This window comes from Bombus huntii, chromosome 1 (assembly GCF_024542735.1).
Source record: "Bombus huntii isolate Logan2020A chromosome 1, iyBomHunt1.1, whole genome shotgun sequence".
Lineage (NCBI taxonomy): Eukaryota > Metazoa > Arthropoda > Insecta > Hymenoptera > Apidae > Bombus > Bombus huntii.
The window spans coordinates 2271417-2294101 of NC_066238.1; the positions used below are offsets into that span (position 1 = coordinate 2271417).

General features: G+C 35.2%; 1 protein-coding gene and 2 long non-coding RNA genes across 3 annotated transcripts in view; 1 reads left to right on the forward strand and 2 right to left on the reverse strand.

The window, feature by feature from the left end:
- Positions 1 to 22685, reverse strand: part of LOC126872280 (alpha-tubulin N-acetyltransferase-like) — a 29844-nt gene that overhangs the window by 1444 nt on the left and 5715 nt on the right. Inside the window, exons 2-7 of the mRNA XM_050632011.1 lie at positions 15702 to 15851; positions 12157 to 12328; positions 3829 to 3970; positions 1894 to 1999; positions 1569 to 1656; positions 1145 to 1191 (exon numbers count right to left, since the gene is read on the reverse strand). Of these exons, the coding sequence (XP_050487968.1) occupies positions 1145 to 1191; positions 1569 to 1656; positions 1894 to 1999; positions 3829 to 3970; positions 12157 to 12328; positions 15702 to 15851 (705 nt within the window). The remainder of the gene's footprint in view (positions 1 to 1144; positions 1192 to 1568; positions 1657 to 1893; positions 2000 to 3828; positions 3971 to 12156; positions 12329 to 15701; positions 15852 to 22685) is intronic.
- LOC126872620 (uncharacterized) lies at positions 6384 to 10580 on the forward strand. The gene is made up of 2 exons (XR_007692072.1): positions 6384 to 8519; positions 8607 to 10580. It is a non-coding gene; the product is annotated as an uncharacterized LOC126872620 (long non-coding RNA).
- Positions 14302 to 14884, reverse strand: LOC126872651 (uncharacterized). Its single transcript, XR_007692080.1, has 2 exons — positions 14818 to 14884; positions 14302 to 14469 (listed from the first exon to the last, which is right to left on the reverse strand). It is a non-coding gene; the product is annotated as an uncharacterized LOC126872651 (long non-coding RNA).

Genomic DNA, 22685 nt, shown 5'->3' on the forward strand with positions numbered 1-22685 from the left:
AATTACTTACTCCGAAAACAAGAGTAAAAGGAACGTGTTGCCATTGTGCAGAGGATATTGGGAATATTGAACTGGTGTTTTCATGGGAGTGGAATCGCTTAATATCTGTCAACGAAAAGGAAATAAATATAAAGTCCATGCAGCACATCCGGTGAACATATTTTAATCATATGCACAGGTGCGAGTGACCAGTTGAAAATAATCGGTACATATCACAATAAATAAATATAACGTACATACATTCATACATGCGCAAATTGATCTAACAAAATGTTCCTGTTCAATAAATTAAACGTATCTGTGCGTTAAAGACGAAATAATAAGATGATACTTATATCTTAAATTTAAGTCTTTTCTAACAATCTTTTCCAACAGCCAAATATCGATGTCTTGTTATAAAATTTTATAGAATTTTAATATCTCAATGTTTACAATGTTCTCAAAACGCTATAAACTATCCATTTTAATATTTACAATATATCAGCCGATGAATGAATGAATTAATATCGACTTAATATAGAGAATTCGTGACATTTAAATACGCAAGTTCATTTTTCTATACCTAACTGTATAATTAAATAAATATTGAAATTTTCTAACTAATGGAAGCAGTATAATCGGATATCTACATATTTTTTGTTGCCTATCGAAGTATCGAAGCGATCTTGTTCAACCCAAAACCTCGGGGCAACATTGAAGAAATTAAGCAAGAGAAAGGTCCAGGAAATATGTATATGATGCGCGTACAAATGTGCGCTGGCAAGAGGTAGCATATACACCATTCAGTGTAAAAATAGTGGAAGCTGTTTATATCGCATATTGCCGTGTTATTCATGTTTTCCTTAACCCTTTAGCGACCAACCTTGAGTATTTTAAAGTTTCAATGAACAATGTATCACTCTATAGTAAATTCAACGTGTAATATTAATTCAGTCGATATACATAATTGAAAATAGTATCGTTACATCGTTTAGAACGACTTATCCGTCTATTGAAAGATTAATTAAAGCTTCAACGAGTCAGATATCCAAGAGGGCTTCACCGCTCTCCATAGGTACAAAGAAATTAAAGGCTAATTAATATTGTAAGCAGCTTTTGCGTGATCGTTCAACAATCTCGATGACTATCTTTTGAGTTTACTCACCCAGTACGCTCGGCTGATGGACCAAGCACAGCAGTGTTATGGATTATCTAAAAGAAAGCGTTAATGCATTTTTAGTCATGGTTATTACGGTGCTATTATAACGATGTTATCGTACAAGTGTTAAAACATGCAGTTGGAATTTTATCGCGAAGCAATTAATAATTAGAATGTTTTAAGTGCAAAAATATTATTAAATATAGTTATTACACGATTCACATATAAATGCTATATCCAAATAACTTAATGTAAAATATGTGTTTAGTTTACATGTGTGTGTGTGTGTTACATAGCTAATACAAAAGCTTGGTGTGTCTAGCATTCTACTTCGAGAGTAAAACAGCGTAAAATGAAGCTATGCTTGGTATTTTGCTTTTATCTATCTTATTTGTCGGTGATCCTCGGTGTGCTGTGATGCCGTACTTACATTTGCCATGGAACAAGGCGGTCGTGCCGCGGCGTATCTACCAAACGAACTGCGTGAAACGGGGGAAGAATAGGCAACGCCATTTAAGCTGAAACCAAGATGAAAGTTGTTAATACGATAACGATATACATATCACTTATTTGTAATATTTATAAGATCGTTAAATCTACTATTTAATCATCATACTGTAATCTTTTAATTTAGTATAATCCACTTACTCTAAATAATATTATCATTGGGCTACGAACGATTATATATATATATATTTAATACATTATTTATAAAATACACACATATTTTAAACATTATAAATAAAATGTCGTACTTAGAGCTACTCTTCCCGAGATTGTTATGTACGATGCTAGAAGTACCAATGTCAATCGAGGTCTTTGCAGGTAAACTGTATCTATTCGTCCTCACATCCTGACGTTCTGCAAAATATCCAATAAACATGTTATTGAATAACGCTGTATATTACAGAAGAAGAAAACGGTACACAAAAATTATTACCTAATAGTACAGTTCAGTTATTTTAATTTAACTTAAGAAAACAATATTAATCCAATAATAAGACTAAATTCGCTTTACTGCTATACAATCATCTTATCTATCGATCAATCTTATCGTTCATATCATTTAGTTTTCGCAAGTGAGCCCGCCTCGTCATAACGTAGAGGAATTTAAAACGAGCAATTTCATATCCTACCATAAGCTATCCGATGTCAAGGAAATTGGATCGACTCGTTCATAATCAACAGAATGTCGAGTCAGCGAATTCATCATTTAAGGACAGCTTCGAATCGATCAAGGGATTTACATAATAGGGTCATTACATAGGTTGACATTGACCGCGATTTTATACCACAGCGGGTAAGAATTACCGATTTAGGGCACTTGCGCCGAAGGATCAACTACAAGGCGAAACTCGACCTTCGTACCACCATTTTCGTACCTTTAACTTGAAAGCAGATCGACAATGCACTCACAGACTACCTTGTATCTTTATGGAGATACCTTGAAGACGAGACGCTCATCAAATTTTCAGTTTGTCAGTAAAAAATGGTACTCATATTGTAGCATATGCGTGAATAGGATTGATCTTGAATTTGTTCATGAATTAAAAATGAATAATATCATAGTGACGATATGTCTTTATAGTTATTACTATATGGAAATACTTTCATAGAAGTAATTCGATAATTTCGTAGAGAAATATTTATTCCTCCGTATCTGTATCTATTCTGTATAATAAATTTATAGAAACGATAATTATACATTTATTATTCTCAGATGTATTTCTTAGCTAAAATTACGAGGAAAAGTCGGATACAGATTTTATGAAGATATAAATTTCTTTCGTATAATGATCAGCTATCTTCTTCCATTTTATTAGATTAATATTTCTCTGCCATAGTTAGAAACTTCTTAGGAATATTTAGAAACTTTCTAAAAATTCAAATTGGCCTGTTTCTAGTCATTTTCTATCGTATTCGGAAACTTTCGAAGAATTTCTTTTTAAATTTATCATTTCAACAGATGAATTTCACCGATAAGATGACCGATCAATTAAACAGAGGCAACTAACGCGCGTTAATGATTTACCAACACGATCGGCGTTTACTCTGCGCTCTAACGAGAATTCCTAGCATAGTGGTCGTTAACGAACGAACCGACAAGTTTACTTCTTCGACGAAGTAATTAGAAACGTAACTGTTTAACGAGCGTTTACACCTCGAAACTTTGTTCTTCTGTCCTCGGATCGAAGTAAAACACCACAAAAATAAAGAAGATCAGAGCGCGGATGTCTACGCGCTTATGGAATTTACAGCAGCATAAACTTGTAAAATGTATGCAATCTGCAAAAGAAATACAGATTATTTAAAGTAAAGCATTCGTTAGGATGTTTAATTGATAAAATAAATTCGTATTTAAGTCCCGTTTCTTTACCAACGTCAATAAAAATATTAAACCGCATAAACGTGCGCAGTCTAGCGATTACAGGTACAGTACAGTAAGACCAAAGTGCTGCAATATTTCTGAATTCATGGAGGTTTCGATTCTTCCATCTTCTCTCTTCCAATCGCATGGGTAATATTTTAATATTTTAGAAATTTTGTGTAAAAAAAATTATGTGCACGCGATAATTACGTTATCGTATTTTACTGATTTTTCGTAACTGAGGTCGTTTCTAAACGAAACAATGGGTGCCACGAAATTTTAAAGATTCGAGGAAGTTTAAGGAAGAAAAAGGTGTACGTACCGTCGTCAAAGAATCCTTGAAAAACGACAAATTTATTGTTCTGTGGAATAATCTTCGAGAGACCGTAGTACTTGTCTAGAAAGGCTAAGAATTTCTCTGAAGGTCTATCGATCGCCAATTTCACGGGCCTAATATTCTCTTCCTGAAAGGTAAAAATGACAAGAAGCATTATTATTGTGAAAATATATAGAAAACAGATACACAGAAATACGTACAAATAGTTGACATTTCAAATAATTTGATATCTCATTGATCCTTTACATTATAAATCCTATTTTATATTCCGCAAGAGAGCTTTAAATAAACTAACGCAGCAAATAATCTGAACGAGTTCAATCACCTTTCGGGTTACCTGCAACCGTAAAACCCACGCATAATGACCTTTTGTCACGCTCCTCTTTAAGACCGTCTACTAATTTGCCACAGTAGCCTGTACGGTGTTGTTTCTTATCGGGAACAAGTCACGAAATTAGCTGTCGTAAGCGTGCGAGTATTTTCTCTTCATATCTAATGTCGGTTTTAATCTCTTTGCACGTTAAAAAATCGAAGATCTAATCTAGCGTTCTCGACTTCGTGACCGATAATTATTCCGATTAATATTTTTCGATATATTTCGTTATATTTTCTATTCTGTACAGTGTGTAAGAAATTATTCGGCATAACGAAAGAAGGAAACGAATAAAGACGAACGCCATGAAGTACAGGGAAAATTAAGAGATTACTGTATTATAAACGAAAAGATAAATAAACTATCAACTTTTTCTTCAAATATCTTTCTACTTGGTTTCCTAACTCATCCTCTTAATCGTAACAAAATTTGTTAAATATTTGAAGAAACGGTACACGCGTTTTACTATACTTGCATGTTTTCGAATATTTACTTATATGTATCTGACTATTTTTATATACTTAAGTATAGTACTTAAGTATATTTTTATACACTAAGTTTATTAATTTTATATATAAAAATATACTTAATTACTATACTTAAGTACTTATAGTATTTCATATACTTATAGCACTTATATACTCGTAGTACTTAAGTAAGTTTATTAATTTTATACATAAAAATATACTTAAGTACTTATAGTATTCAATATACTTATAGCACCTATATACTCATAGTACTTAAGTTTATGAATTTTATATATAAAAATATACTTAAGTATAGTACTTAAGTACTTATAGTATTTCATATACTTATAGCATTTGTATACTCATAGTACTTAAGTATAGTACTTTAGTAAGTTTATTAATTTTATATATAAAAATATACTTAAGTACTTATAGTATTCAATATACTTATAGCACTTATATACTCGTAGTACTTAAGTAAGTTTATTAATTTTATACATAAAAATATACTTAAGTACTTATAGTATTCAATATACTTATAGCACCTATATACTCATAGTACTTAAGTTTATTAATTTTATATATAAAAATATACTTAAGTACTATACTTAAGTACTTATAGTATTCAATATACTTATAGCATTTATATACTCATATTTAAGTATAGTATTTAAGTATAGTACTTTAGTAAGTTTATTAATTTTATATATAAAAATACACTTAAGTACTTATAGTATTCAATATACTTGTAGCACTTATATATTTATAGTACTTAAGTATACTTATGCACGCTATGCATTCATACAGTCTCTAATAATAATACAGGAAGTACCGAAGAATGTATTTAAACTGACATCGAAGGAATGTGTCGGACTATAAGGAAATAAGTGCAGTTTACAAAGATGGCATGAGAATATAACGTTCGACAATGGACAGTTACACGTACAGTTAGGTTGAGAAACGGTGATTAGAGAATTGCACGCGAGCCACGATTTCGTCGGTGAACTTGGGATTCGAGCGCCGGTCGTTCCACAAGAAAGCAAAGAAAATTACTATCGATCTGTGCACGGGCAAGAAACAGGTTGCAGGAACTTTGAAAGAAGGATAGGAAAAAGAGGCCAGTCGTTACTCTGTTTAAGGACTGGCTTTGTGTTCGGTCGCCTTACGTTCCGCTCTGTGTGCTGTTTCAACTGCACGAAAAAATAAGAAATCCTTCATTTAGATCGCTGTAGTGTAACGGTACACGTATAGTAAAACACGTTGCTTGTTACATCGACTTCGCGCTTCTCGCGTCGTTTCTCTTATTCCTAATTATCGCGCGAAACAAATTAATTCGTTGGAAATTCATTAAATAATTTCGCCATGCGTATAACGTGATTTTTCCTTGTAAATATTCGATCGACAAGAAGATAAAATTCCTATTACACGCCGCAACTAATTTCGAATATATAATGAGATCGATGAAACAAATACGCGTAAGAGACCGAAGTTCGTTAGTGTATTTGTATTTAATTCTGTGAAGATCGGAGATCTGAAAATGCCATCGAAAATGTATCTAACAACGAACGACACGGTAACTTTCATGTTCTTTGTGTAAAAACGAATGGGTATCAGATCGTTCCTGTTAGAATTACGCAATTAGCAGGAACAAAGATAAACAAGTACCGAGGGATTCTCTTTTCTCTTCATCCTTTCTTTCTTATTTCCTCCTCTTGCTTTGTCTTTTTCCTTTCGTCTCTACCGTTCCTTCCTCTCTTTTCTTTCCTCTTTCTCTCTCTCATCATCCTACTCTAACCAACCTGTGAACACTTTCCCCCTCGTTCTGTCATTCCTCCGTTTTTATATATCCTTGCAACCTACGCAGGGTGAAAGATCACATAAATTTGTCAATCTCAACAAGAAAGAATCCAAATTGAAATTATAAGAAGACTTCTGTGATTACCTATATTGATCTACTATTCATTAATTCCTATTAATTCCATGATAAATTAATCTAAACTATATATAATTAATTTAATACTTAAATCAATTCGCAATGGCATTAATAATTATCGTTATTGACTCCATTAATTAATTCTAATCTATATTTTCATACGGCAACGCAGACGAGAACTTAATTATCGTCAATTATAGCTTTAATTGAATTCCTATGTACGATCGGTATCCGTTTACGTGTGCGTTTAATTAATATATTATATCATATATAAGTTCAATGTCTATTCGGCGTAAAAGGAGCCGAAATATTTGATTTCGTTTGAAACAAGCTATCTGCCAGACTATCGCGATGGTATCGTTTCAGACGTCGGGAATGTCTGTTATCGAAGATGGGAAGAGAACGGAAGTCTGGTAGGTGTAACTTGTAAGTATCCGAGCGTATCTTTAACCCTTTCTTTACGACGTGCATACATAGCTACGAGTACGACTCCTGTGTACGTATTATTGTACCAGCGATTTCGCAAATCGACGTTCAAAATCCTTCGAAACGTACTTCGGTTACAATTCATATCATTCGAGTATCTTAGAATATGAAGAAACAGAGTGCAGATATCAAGATAGTACAGGAACGTTCGTCGTTCGAATTTGTTGAAGTGGTTACCACTTCTAAGAAAACTCTACATCTGGTCATTTTTAGTTTTCTCAAGCACTGAAGCCATCGACAGCGCGTAGACAAAAGACTGCGACGAAGTCAGGCCATAAACAGTAGACAGGCGACGTTGGCTTCGGGGTTTTTCAGTTATTAGGTAACACAGCTAGCGTGCGGATCTGGACCAGCTCAAATTGTATTTTTACCTGTTACACTTCTATTTAAATATATTTTCTACCTTACAATTTATCCACGTGTTTTCTCTGTTTACACACCGAATAACCTCAACAGAATTAAACGCCAAAGAATCGATTAAAACCTACGCGAATGAAGTATCGGTATTTGCAGTTTCCTACAGTTCAACGACTATTCTTCCTAAATAACAGCAAACTGTACAAAGCAGTACACATGCACTAAATGCAGTAGGAGATCAGCATACGAATTCAAGCACTCACTCGGTACACATTTTGCAGTACGACGATCGAAATAACAGTGCAGATGGTCGTCTTACGTAATCAGTATCGGATAAATTATCACCAGACTAGACTACGGGATTTTTATACATTCGTAAAAAATGCAAAATTCTAAAAATACGCAAGACGCATACTGTACGTGATATAAAAAGCTATATAAAGTATGCAAAGCGCGATACTCGTTGCGATATTTACTAGGTAAAATTTCTACGTATGTTCCGTTTTCCTACTGACGTTCGCAAAAATTCGTAAAATTTGCATAAGCATCCGCAGTCTAATCATTACCTGAACGCCGATGATCGACGGTAGCAGTCATGGTTCGTTACGTGGCGACTATAATCGACATTCGTATTCACAGGTTTTCCAACACGGATACCGACTATGGTTGGCGTTAAGAGTGGCACAGTTAAATAACGAACAGCTTACACGAGTTCGTGTCCTGCGTACGAAATTGCTATCCACCCACGCGTAGAGGATGTGAACCGTGCTGGACGGTGTAAACGAGACGTAATTACTTCCCGAGTAAAAGCAGAAAGGCGTCCCAGCGATCTCGATGCAGACCACTTCCATGGAAATCTTACGCAAAATCGTGCCGTTGCTCGTTAAGCCGAACGTTGCGAAACATCGTCGTTTCGCACATGCTCGTGGGCAAACGAAATTGAACAGGACGAAGGGGAAAGATTAACACAAGAGAATCAGCAGCGGCACGAAACGGAATTTCCTTCTCGCAATGCGAATTAACACCTTTCGCGTTTCGCGAGAAGGAAAAGTTTATGAAGGTTGCGTTAAAAGATTCTCTCGCCTTTCTTATTTTCCATTTTCACGATCTCTTTAGACAGCTACTTGCAAAGTCTAATTCGTTGCAGACGATGATTCCACGACTCTAAGACAGAAGAAGGATTTTTTAAGTAACAACGGTCTTGGACGAGATTAAAAGATTACATCGTTGGACGCAATAAAATTTAAAAATAAACTTGATACGACGCCGGGTTGATACCTTCGGTATTTTTAAAGCAGGAACATTACGTTTAGGACGATTACGTTAAAAATTCTCCCCTTCTCTGTTTCCATCGTTTACGATCTCTTTAGACGACGACTTATAACTCTGAAATGGAAGAACGATTTTGTAAATAAAGTAAACGCGTACGACGATTAACGCAATAAAATTTATGTAAGTCAGACGCTACGTAAACGAACATCTTGCGTGTCTCGAGAAGAGCAAACGTTTAGGATGGTTGTATTAAAACATGTAATTAGAGAAGAATGGAATTTCAGCTGTTCTTGCAACATTGATCTTCCGTTGCGTTTGCCTTGATTAACATATTCGTTGCTTGTATCTTGCATTTCAATTGGCACGTATGGGCTTTGCTTTTACGTAGATCTTGATAAATGCGATGATGTTAATTTCGATGCTGAATATCGATAAAAAGCGAAGGGGATTTGGAAAGAAAAGTTGTATAATAAATTCACGTGCAACGTGAAACGTTATATGTATATATAAAAGGTATTGATATTGCCAAATACCTGTAATGCAACGAACGTGTTAGATATTAATACAGCGAAGAGTCAATAGCATAGTGAGAGGAATTTAGCAAATGAACATTTTATTTATAAAAGTCTGTTATTAATGCGGAACGTGTTAATTAGCAAGTTTCTCTTTTTCTATTTCTAAAAAAATGCATACTCTTTGTGATTGAAATTTCGAACAGAAAAGAGGAAAAGTACGATTCTTATGTCAACAGCAGGTTCTATAAAATGTCGTGAACCGAAGCTAATAAGCTTTAATTACGGAAAAGTACCGAGCACCGGTTGGCAATCTGGTATTAGTCGAGTACTGTTCACAGGAACACGAGGTGAGTTCACAAGCCAGCAGCACTTGCTGTGATTCTGACAGAAGTGCAGCGACCATAACAGAGCGGAGGAAAAAATCTGGTATACCAAACACGAACGCCAATTTTTCGTTCCATTCTACTCTTTTTGCCCTCGTAAATTCATTGACATTATCACAAATTCGATGTTGCATATGTTACGAACGCTATTTTGATGATAAGTAAACAAACGAGGTGACAAAAATGCTATATAAAATCTTGAATCTACGTAATATTATAATTATTAAGTAGATACGAATAAAGCGTGAAATTCTCTGTCTTTTTTTATTTTCGCTATTTATTAACGTTTTGCAAGTTAGCAATTTATAATTTGAATAGGAAAAACCGAATAATTAATAGTTCTGAAATATTGCGAAAAATGTTTGTTTCTCCGGTGGCAATAATTGTCAACATATACACATATTTACATACACAAGACTAAAACGAGATTCGTATTAAAACGAGATTAACATATTTATGATTATCTGTATCGTTTAACACGTTCAACAACATCATCGCACCTTTGGCTATAATTTTTACCATACATGCTATTCAATATATTAATCCAAGGTATTTAAATTGTTTGTATCGTTAATTATATCTTTGGTTCGTAAATAACATAAAATATAACGAATTTGTTTTCAACCGCTATTAATAAAATTATTATCCGACTTTTAAATTTGCATTCCACGCGAGTTTCTTGCCAGTTAAAAATACTCGTTCTAAAGTCGTTAATTCAATATATAATTTCATAATATTTCCATTCAAAGTATTAAATTAGTTTCGTCGTCGATTATATTTTTAATTCATAAATAATCCAAATGCCTTCTTAGAAACGCTGCCTGAGCTTCAAATTTCCACTCCTCGACGGGTCTCCTATCGACTGAAACCACTCGATTCAACAAGCAATTCTATAAGTTTATGCAAATTTCCATTCAAAGTAGCAAATTGTTTTAAAAGTGCAACGGATGCGTACAACGTGCAAAAATATGCAAAATACCGTACCTGTCACGATATCTAATAGATAAGACAAATCTCTACGTCTCGATCTTCTAGTTGCATAGAAATACGAATTTCACAAGTAATCCAAAGCGTCTCGAACAAATCTCTTTCTTCCTATCAACGTCGAATCTTCTCTCAGTTCCAGTTCCGAAAATACCACACGAGCTTTTTTTCGTATTCCACCGGGGTCTTCTGCCAACTAAAGCCACTAATTTCATACGCAATTCTACAAACTCTAAACTATATTCTACAAACTATTATCTAGCGAATGAAACGGACTTTAGCGTCTAGATCGTAGCTTCTCACTTATGTTCGTACAAACATGAATTTCATAAACAATTCAAAGCGTTTACGAACAAAACTTCTCTCATTTGATCGACGTAAAGCTTCAAGCACATCCGCCTCCGCAGCTAATAATCTCGCTGTTGATGCGACGTTAGACCTATGTATATGTCGGAGATGAAAGGAAAACCGGAGCCTTCCCTTTGCAATTTTGAGGAAGCCTTCTAATGCTTTAGCCGAGATTTTATCATAACTGTAATTAAGCAATTGTCATTTGTAATTGTTTGATATTTGTAAAAAGCGAAAGTGGGTTCGAGGTGACAACTGGTCGCCGAACGTAGCCACGGTCACGGGATAAACGTTTTGCCTGACGAAGGTGTGGATCGGTTGTATCGTTCTCCCTAGAAATTACATAGAATTGTACTTTAGAGATGTCGATATAATGGGACACACGTTGTATTAGGAATCAATCTCCAGACAGAAACTGCCTAGTAACGGCGTTTGGATCTTTCTCGATGTTTCCAAAGAGTATACAACAAACTTTTGACAGAAATTGCCTAGCAACAACGATTGGAACCTTCTCGATGTCTCCAGCGAGCATATAACAAACAAATGCAGTCGTATAGCGAAAAAGATTTTCATCGGATATTCATTCGTGTGATCGCCTTGGAAAGTGATACATCGAGCAATTTACCGAGTGTCTCAGCAATCGTATTTTTGTGTTAAAAATTATTCTACGCATAGTAAAGAGTTATCCCGTTGACCGTGGATTCGTTTGAACCCCGGAACATTGTTAATAGCGTTAATTAAATTCATTATTCGTAAAACCTATCAATCGTTAATCTCGTTATTCGTTAAATTTATTATTCGTAAGACGTATTATTCGTTCCTCTTATCGTTCGTTAAACTTAATATTCTTTAATCTAATTATTAGTTAAACTTATCGTTTGTTAATCTTATCATTTATTAAACACATTATTCATAATATTTTCTAAAATCTTGTTTATTCGCGTAAATATATTCTCTGTTTCGTAAAACAATGGCTAATTCAAACGAAGAATCGTTACGCGCCTTAAATCCTAATGATAACCCGACATATAAATAAAAAAGAACTTTTTTACTGCCAATATCACACATCCCTTCGCGTTTCCTTCGAGAAAGCTACCTGAGCTTCGAATTTCCAATGTGCGCGAGTCTTCCGCCAAACTAAAATCATTCGTACGAAATGTCATTGATTTAACGATTGCATAATTAATCCACTTACGGAGAGCATGTGCTGGTAGAGAATATTTCCAAGGCCCATGCGTTGCCGTGACTCGTGAACATAGAAGTCCAAAACGCATCTTGGCTTCAGCTGATAATGAGCGCCAGTCTCGTCGAACATGAAGAGGTTCTTCGATCCGGTCTTCAACAATCCCACCACGCTGCCCAGTCCGCTGCAAAATCGAAGGAACGTTGTACGTAATATTACTCGATGATGATTCACGGCTGCGGTCCATTCGAGGTTCGCGTTCCTAGACGTAGATAGAGCGAAAGAAAACACGGGGATCAGCGACTCGAGGAAGTTCGTAGCGGAGCTAAGAATTGGACCATCGTATTCGTCACTGTGCTGTTTTCGGGCAGCTGTTCCCCGGCGAAATTGCTATTTACACCTTACGTCTGTTCGCCGTGCCACAACATTGTGGAGAGGAAATAAGTTCGAGTTTAAAAATTACAGTTTATTTTTGAATGGACATGGTGATGTCTCTTGCTGTGATGTATGTTAGACTCTTGTTTCAAATTGCAGATTATTGTAAATTACAAATGAATTGTAGATAATAAGTATAATCGATAAATTAATTTTCTTAAACGGATATATTTATAGATAATAAAATGATAATAATAAATAATAATAAATGAATAAGAATTTATCTTTCGACTGAAATGGCAATGTTTACTGCTATGAAGTACATCGGATTCTTGTTTTAGATTACAAATGATTAGGAATTAAAACTGAATTCGTTTCTCTAAATATGTAGGTATTTTCATAACTGAACAGATTACAGTTTTTAAAGAGTTGGCGATATATCTCAGATTTTCGTCTGAAATGTTCCCTACAAGTTACGCACGAGTTATACATTATAAATATAATCAATAAATTCATTTCTATAAATTAAAAGTTATACAGACGCGAAACTAACGGTAGCTAACGATATCGATGGAGAAAAGCTCTCAATAGCTGTTCGAAAATTCTTACACGCGATAATCGTCGAGCGTTTCGCAACGATATAATACAACGAACTATAATTTACGATTTCAAATTTTTTTCACATCGACGTAACGAGCACAGACTTTCTCACGCTACCTGGTTTCCTCGTCTGTTAACGATATCCATGATCCACCATTGTTATAATGAATCGTGTAACCCAAGCCAGGTCGATCGTATCTCGGTTAAACTGGCTTCGTCGTGAAGATGGGAATTTCATTGTACTTTCGGTATTTTTGGTAATTAATTAACGCCGTATATCGTGGTACGACAGCGTGAAAAGTAACTTAAAAGCTTCACGAGCCAGTTATTGTCTCTGCGCACACGACACAGTACCAAAAAGAAGTTTTCTCCGCGATTATGATAAAAAGAAACAGAATATGAAACGCTTTACGCGTATATACACTGTATGCTGTTCGTAAGTCGAGGATCGTTCGCAGTTTTCACTGTTATTCGACTACTTTCGATTTTACGCAGCTTTATGCACATAGGTAGTTTGTTTCTGTCTCGAATTCGAGTAAAAAATTGCATACAAAATGCTTTAGGACGTGTAGATTATAGATAGTTTGTAATAACGCATCAAGACATACAAAGAAACTGTTACGAATAACATACGTGGTGATTATTCAAAAACTTTTACAATTTTTTAAATGGAATTTCGCATAAATCAAAGAGATTACGAAACAAAATTGATGGATTAATAACAAGTCGAGGCCTCGGTCGACGAGACAACTTTAGCCGATCTTGGCAAAACTTTCAAGAAATTATTCCTAAATAATGTCATACGTTCGCTGAAAATTCGCTAGAATTGTATACACGCGGATTATCAAGAATCGTGAGAATTTCAAATAACAATGAGATTCAATGTAATATGTAATATCTGATAGTTCAACGAATTAATGAAAATGTTACTCCAAACACAAGGAAAAAAATACACGGATATAATACATTACTACGCTATTGACAATCGTTTAACCAGTTAATTACGTTCGACGTGTATACACGTCAATCCAAAACTTTATTTCGCTGCGGTTAACGTGTATACTCTTCGTGTAAAGTAAAAAATTACTATTTACTACACAAACTCAAAGTTTTAGTAAAGAGTAATATTAATGACATTTACCGGTATGTTTACTTTTCAGTAAAACCATTATGTATTTTATAAAGAAAAAGTGTTGGATTGTTTAATTATTCTCTTTGGTATATCGATCATTGTCATATGTTTTTAATAAATTGTGTTGATTACTTTCTCCCATGGAAACTATTGCCAAACTGTTCTCAGTACTTTGCTTTATTGCTTCCTGGCAATTTTTCAGTGTTTAACAACAATACCTTTCTTCTACAATGAATTGTCAATTTTTTACCGAATAGAAATCTAATTCTTCCTCTTCATTTTTCTTCACTTTCTTCGCAAAAATGTATAATGCAGTCAATTACCCTGCGACCGACGTGTACATCGGCGTGACGTTTACCGGTATGTTTACTTTCAGTAAAACTATTATGTATTTTATAAAAAAAAAGTGTTCGATTGTTTGATTATTCTCTTTGGTATATCGATCATTGTCATATGTTTTTAATAAATTAAGTTGATTATTTTCTCCCATGGAAACTATTGCCAAACTGTTCTCAGTACTTTGCTTTATTGCTTCCTGGCAATTTTTCAGTGTTTAACAACAATACCTTTCTTCGACAATGAATTGTCAATTTTTTACTAAATAGAAATCTAATCCTTCCTCTTCATTTTTCTTCGCTTTAAAAAATAATACAAGCAATTACCCTGCGATCGACGTGTATACTCCTCATCGCTCGATTTTACCTGCTCACTTCGCGAAGGATTTTTGAAAGTAAACTCCGCAGTTAACAGGTTAACCGGTTAACAGAAGTGAAGAGTCGAATTATCCTCGGTTTAACTATGAGCAATAGCTTTTGAATGACGGTACACGGCGGTTGGATTCTGCGAGGATGGGGAAGCTGAATTCCTCTAGGGGAGGAGACACCAGACATATCGATCGGCCAACCATTTTGCACGCTACGAAACCCCTTATCCTGGTAAATACAGCTTCCTTTTCGTCCTCTGCTTCGGGTTCAGGTTGCTCTTTCCAAGAGAGTCTTTGTCGTTTGTCCAAGTTTTTACGAGAGCGATCAGATCGAGCAGTTTTCGAAGTAGTACTTCTTCGTCTGGCAGCGATGATTGCGCTTTCCTTTTTAGAAAACTCGGTTTTTTTTACCTAGATTGACAATCTTTCGTCCTTTCGTTCAAACGTATCGTTGCGAAAAACTATTGGATTGGAAGAAATAAAGAAATTATGATCGTATAGCGAACAAACCAAACTTCGATAGAGTTGTTGATGGCAGAGGATTGAAATTCTTCGACGTGATAGTAATAGGAATTTCAAAGTGAGCGAAGACTGCAGCTTTTAGAAATTTCGTCTTTCATATTTGAGTTAAATACAAGTTAATATCGAGGAGTATTTAAAAGAACTGTAATTTTTAACCGATGAGATAAAATCGACTGAAAATAATAAATAGGAGAAACAGGGTTAAAGAAGGTTTAAAGAACTTACTTGTTAGCTTCATTGTCAACTAATAAATAAACAACATGGTCAGTATCTCGAAGTTTTACGGCGCTGGTTATTGACTTGTTCAGACCTTGGGCTCTGGCAGAAGCCTCGCCCATGTCGTCGAGAACTCTGCTTAACTGCCTCTGACATTCGCTGAAAAAAGAAATAATTACATTTTTTTATTAATTTACAACGTGAATTTATTTTTAGACAATTGATATATAATTTGTCCCATATAATTATATATATTTGTCCCATATAATTTGTCAATATCAATTTGTCCCATCAGACGGTAACAACTATACCGTGGATTCGCATGCATTTATAATTTAATAACACGTAATTAATATTTTATAACATAACAACGTTTAAAAAAAAAGACATAACAAAAATATACGGAATATTCATTCTGGCAGAATCATCAAATAGAATTTCGAATAATTGACCTTTCGAACGGTCTGGACTGGAACGCGCTTTTAAAAATGAATAGATACACAAAGATATATAAAATCTCTATCAAAGTGCTGTCTCTCTAGTCGTTTCGATAGACAAAAATATTTGCATAGAAATCTGCAAACTGGTAATAATAAATTCGCACGCGTACGTAACGCCTGACAAGATAGACCGACTAAAATATTTTCCAAGGGAAAAGGACAGTTTGTTGATAATTCGGCCTGGATTTCCCAATTACATGTTCACTTGGACGTTGTCGTAAATTGGAAGGCGTGGTTTACAACTTAAATAGCACGAAACAACCGTTCTACTTTCTTCGCGCTTCTCTTTTCTTTCTTCTCTTTTCTCGCTTCAGTTCGTTACGTCTGGTCAAAGAGGTCCGTTCTTTTTCCTTTCGCTGTATAATTCCATTAAATTTGCCAAGAGTTGCGAATCGAACGATTTGAAGCGTATTAGAAAGTTCGAATGTAATTTAGACTTTAACTTTAACTTAGATTGTAACTTAGACATTGCCACGAAGTTGCATAATATTAAATTTGATATTGGCGACAGTCCGCATACGATAAATTTTCGTTCTTATCGCGAATGATTAACGAACGCTGTTGCATTTGACGTTGTTGTATTTCGTAGAATCGCAAAATTCGTTTATTCCAAGAAATGCGTCAAGTCTGGCTTGCAGGAAATTGGATCGTTGCTAAGCACCAGAGATAATACAATTTCCATCTTTCATTCCACTTACTTATTGACCTTTAGACTTGACCAGAGAAAATAGATTATTTATCGATAAAAGACAATTTTGCAGCACACGCTGTTAGAAGATTCTTGATTTTATTCTCTCTTTCCTGCTTTATACAACAACGTTTATTCTATTAGCAAATAATAAATCGTATCCAAATTTTACGTCGACAATATCTCTTTCCTGGTATCGTGAAATATAATCAACGATATAAATTGTTTCGAATAAATCAGCCAACGTGGACAATTTTTCAAAACATTTGACAGAAATCCAATTATTCTTACGTACTTTTCCAACCATACTCGGTTCAATTTATGCGAATCAACTTTAAAATAGATTAGTACGTGATTATTTTATTCAATTATAAATTATCATGGAACATGGTGATTCAATTAGCTTTGCTAATTGCTGACTACAGTTAAGTATTCGATCTGTTGTAATTGCCAATTCGATAGATCAAACAATTTGACTCTATTCCCAACTTGTTTCTTCAAATTATCTGTCGATTTTAATTAGCTTTCAATGGCTGAGCGGTCAAGATATTATCTTTAAAACGTATTTCGCGTGTGTCTCTTCTAATGACTAAACTAATGTAATAAATCTTCGCGTTACAGTGGCGAGCCATTTTTATCCCAACGATAATTCTATCTCACGCTTCACGTTCCTTAGTTTACAAAATATTTTTACGCTATTCGCGTATTGTTCGTTCGCTTGGCCACGCGATTACAAAACACAACAAGTCCATTCAACGTGTTTTCTTTAGTCCTTTTCGCGGTAGCTCGTAAATCGATTACACAATGTGATTATACGTCGTCGCTCCGAAATTAGCGTCTGAGTCAGCAAGACTTGACTGTGCGGTTTGTCTTCTGGTTCCGCGCGCCTGTCCAGGAAACTGAAAACGCGTGCAACCGATGGCACGTTCCACCTGTCGATCGAAGTAAATAAAGGACACTCTGAAATGGTAACAGCATCTGTCCATGACACGGTCTTACACGTACACCTTTAACTTATTATGAACCGTTTCAAGTCATGAAATTTATCGTTGTACCGTATATTCACGTACCATAAGTTAATTCGTTGTAAGATACGACCCAATTGCGGCACTGGCGTCGCGCCAATGTGATATTATTTTGCAATGCAAATGTAGATCGATTATCCTGACTGCGCTATGTAGAGACATTAAATACAACGACGATGGATGATTGCGAGAGGCACGTGATCGCTGGGATCAGCTGCAAGTCTACCACGCGCCTCATAAGGACAACAGAAGCAACCACTTTCGACCAAATTAATTAAATTAAGCGTCGATGATCGATAACCCGTTCGAGGGGTTGCCAATACGAAACTTTTCATCTGATAATTCCTTTCTTTCTAGCGGTCCTTCAATTTCTACGTTTCAACCTCTCTTTAGATTCGATTACGAAATACGCGCTTAATGACGTAGGAAAATTAGTAACACGAAAGCGTAAACGATTTTGTAATTTTAAGTCCCAAGCAACGCTGTTTAGATTTTGTATCGAAAAGTCTCGGTACATTTGAACGCTACGGACGACTGACGGTATTTTGTGTTCCATTGTCATCTCCTCGATAATTTTTATCGGGTTTGAAATATTTACGAACTAATAGTGCGCATATGTAACAATATAGATGTATTTTATAAAAATAACAAATATGACCAGCTTGTTTCTCTTCGCAATCGATTAAGAGAAGTGCTATCGCGCTGTCCGGGATTTTTCGACCCTGTTTTTTCAAAGACCCCCGAGACTCAAACGGTTAGATATCGTCTCTTGCTTATTTTTTACCTTTGCGTGTTGGATTCTAGAGCCTAAAAGGTTGAGCTATTCCCTCAAAATAATAAGCACCTTGTGGATGATTTCTTAGATCGTATTGGTCACGCAAAGGATCAAAGGATCGAGAAGACAAGCACCCAAAAAGCAAACTACCGAAGCGTCCTGTTTTGCGACCAAGTTTTTCAGGACAGAAAAAGAATAAAAAAAAAGCTCCGCTCCCCAGAGGCTTAAACTCAAAAACTGCATCATACAACAAAAAATGTAAAGCGCCCACACATGATACAGCATAGCTACGTCGTATCGCCGCGTATCGGTACCTTTGCCTAACATATCATTACAAAAATTCATGTTTATTGTGAATAATGTACTTAAAATCTGTATTTTCTGGACTCAATAAACTCCTTGTAAAAAAAAAAAAAAAAAAAAGGATCGAGAAGACAAATTTGTACATGTTGGTATAAATGTAAAAGGACTTGTTAATTTCATTATCAACGAATTTTAATAATTGCAATCTGTCCTTTTGCTTATTCCTCTCCAGACATACAAAGCCGCGGTATTTTATTTCGCAATCGTTGAAAGAGAAGTTTCTAGAACAAATATCGTCGAGCGAATGTACTCGAAAAGACATTAAAGTCGACACCACGCTGATGCTTGTGTATGCATATGAAGAGACAAAAAATCCATTAAAACATTTCGTATTCCAGCTGAGCGCTAGACCTGAAATATATTTTCCCATTATCACGTGGGAATCTCGCGAAGAACGCAAACAATCTCAGCTGACCATGAATACTTATCTGGAAATCTGTTGGCGTGCTATTAAAAATCGTGTCTCGCTATGTAAAGTAGCGACGAGCAAATACAAAATTATTCTTCTCGTATTGTCTCGTAGTAAACGAGTGGCGAGAAACCCATTAAAATACGCCCTGACAGAAGAAACTAAATTCCGGCTATCGGAATAACGTTAAATCCAGAATGGTAATCTTGAAACACTTATTAGGAATGCTGAAATACGTAGTCGAGCGTATTAAGAATGTCGTTGAGGTTTTATCAGCGATATTTCATCGAGGCACGAGACCAGCTTGCATTAACTTTTACTGGGAATCTCGCCGAGGAACGTTATCGAGAACCAGTAAAACGTGAAGCATGCGAAGCAATTGGTTAAAAAGCAAAAAAGGAAGAAACATATAAAAGAGAAATAGGAGTAGCTGAATCATAAAGTTTCAACGCTACTTTCACAAGGAAAAAAGAGATCGTTTTCATGAATATGTATCGGATACGTGAATCATTTAATCGATAGGCGCCGTGAAATCGTAGAGCACTCGTTTTCTAAAATTATTATCGAGTGGCCAGAGAAAATTGCTTTCGACTATTAATTATGTACATATCCCATTAATTTTAGAAAAAAGTAGCAAGAAATGTTTCCAGTCGAGTTTTGTAAACATAGAATCAACACGAGCGTGAAGATGTTGCGGATTAAAAGTTTGGTCCGAGTCTGTTGCATTTCTTCAGCCGTTTTCGCCCATTCCATTCTTCTAACGTCGAAACATATTCCGAATTTCAGGGAAATATGAACAAATTGTTATTATCATCCAATGATTTTCTTGTTTCGTCTTTATTTCCTTAAGTTAAGTTGAGAATCTTCTTCGATGCTAAAACAAGACCAAGACAGAGATATAAAAGTTCAAAGATCCTAACAAAGTAAATATTAATAACGATCGTGTTAATAGAGAAAAATATTTGTATTCCTCCAGAGTCAAAGTATTTCAAACTGTATCTTTACCACATTCACGGAACAAAATATTTGCCAATTCTTTAGTATGTTATTTTAATCAATTTTAGTATCGATATAGCTTGATCGTTAGTGATATCGATCAAATACGTTTCTCAGGTAGATCTCGATAATTTCCCTCCTGAAACGTTCGACTACGATTACAAGTGCCTATTACTTTGCTGACACAGCACACTTTGCTACTTTGCTCGAACAATACAGGCGAGATTTAAATTGGCACGATAAAGTGCCGTGCGATGACGAAGTGATTGCTAACCCCATAGCTTTAACTACGTGGAACGGAATTGCGTGAGATTTATAGAGAGGAAATCATCGTTTAATCCTTCGTACTTAATAATCCATTCTGTATTTCGTATTATATGTTATTTTTAATACGATGAATTTTATAGTAAAATTTAGTTCTTCCACGAGAAAAGCAGAAAATACACCTGAAATATAAATTTCTATCGGATAATAAGAACGAAAAATAATTGAGGAATATCGTAAGGAAACTTTTCTTATAGAAATAGGCTATCGCACGTGTATCATTATGTATATCCATACTCCGCAACTTTTACCTTGCGACTTACTCCGTTTTACTTTTCACGATCTACGGAACATGTATTTCATGTTATGTAGGTTAATGTTATGGGCGATCCTCGTTGGGCAAATATTACGTGTAAGTGTAAGTTCGACGAAGGATCAAGGTGATCGAGGAAGTCGATCCTGTCGTTCGTTCTCGTTCGATGAAAGGCGTGGATGTTACTCGCTTTCCTTGAGGATGTGGACCTAAGATAAAACTGAACGAGAATCTTGAGACTATTTGGTTCGTAGGTAGATTTCAAAATTGCCCACACAGTAAATCTTTGTATATTGATCGATATAAATATTCATATTAATATTTCTACAACTTTAATTCTATATATCGTAATTATTTACATTGGATAGCAATTTACATTGGATAATAATTGCCAGAGATGCAGATATTACATTTCACTTTAATTAAATACCAATATTATGCAGATAAACAGATTTAATATTTCAATTCTTTTGACTTGAAATAAGAAAGAGATTCTTGTATCGTTGTACCTTATATCGTTGTTATGTGACAGTGACACGCGATTATAAAACGACGTTTCAAAAATACAGGAAATATCTACATATCGCTGATGTTAGAGAAGATTTTGCAGCTTTGAGACGTCGATTTCAGTAGCACGCACGAGAGATAGAAATAATTATGAACAATATTCCAGAGACTGTATCGTCTCGCTAAATAACGTTGGCACCGTGTGCATGGAAAAGCTGGCTAAAGCCAACCGAGATCGCGACATCAACAGCTGGGATTCGAGAAACTTGGCCCAACTCGTCTAGGACACGAGACAACGTAGCTAAAGATACTCAAAAATCGAAAGTCCTCCTCTACGGAAGCCTAGATATCGGGAGATGCTATTGAAGCCATTCGTAGCACGAGTGGCCCAGCCTTAGTTACTTAGAACACCTTGACCTTGACCTGAGACGTCCACTACTTTACAAACCCTGTTACAGTTATTCAGAAATTGAAGAGCTCATAAATATTTAGAAGGAGAATCTCAGGTCTGGCCCTCACTGGTCCTAACGATCCACTTTAAATGAAATTTGAATAAATTTAGAGATATATGACGCATTCGTCATAACTAGAAATAAATAATAATTATAGTCCCAAGTAGTCAGCTATGAAGCTATAGATCTATAGACCTATGTAATAAGTTTTATCAAAACCAGTTAGATCTGATGGCACGAGATTGGGATTAAGTTTGGATCAAACTGAGCTTATCCCTGTTGGAGCACGACGAATTCGGCCAAAGATATGAAGATCAGAATCGATACTCGGAACAAAAGAATTCCTATCCTTACTTAGGACTTGAGGAGTACTGATCAAATTTATTTGTTACAGTACAAAGACTGAAATCATGGAGATAACTACAACTTGGATAGATTTGGTCAGACCTATACAAAGTATGACGAGTCCCAACTGAGATATGTAGTAATTTGAGGTCTCAAATAGCTTTAGTAGCTCAAATAGCTCGTGCTTTAAATAGTTCTAATCGTATATCTCAAATTGTAAAGTTCGAAAGAAGAAGTTCAGGGTTTTTGGTGCATTGAATGTGTATAAATATACTTTTAATAAAATCCTTCGAGCTCCAAGAAATACTAATCTAATTAACCAAATCAGGATTTCTCATATTCTCAATGTCTTTGAT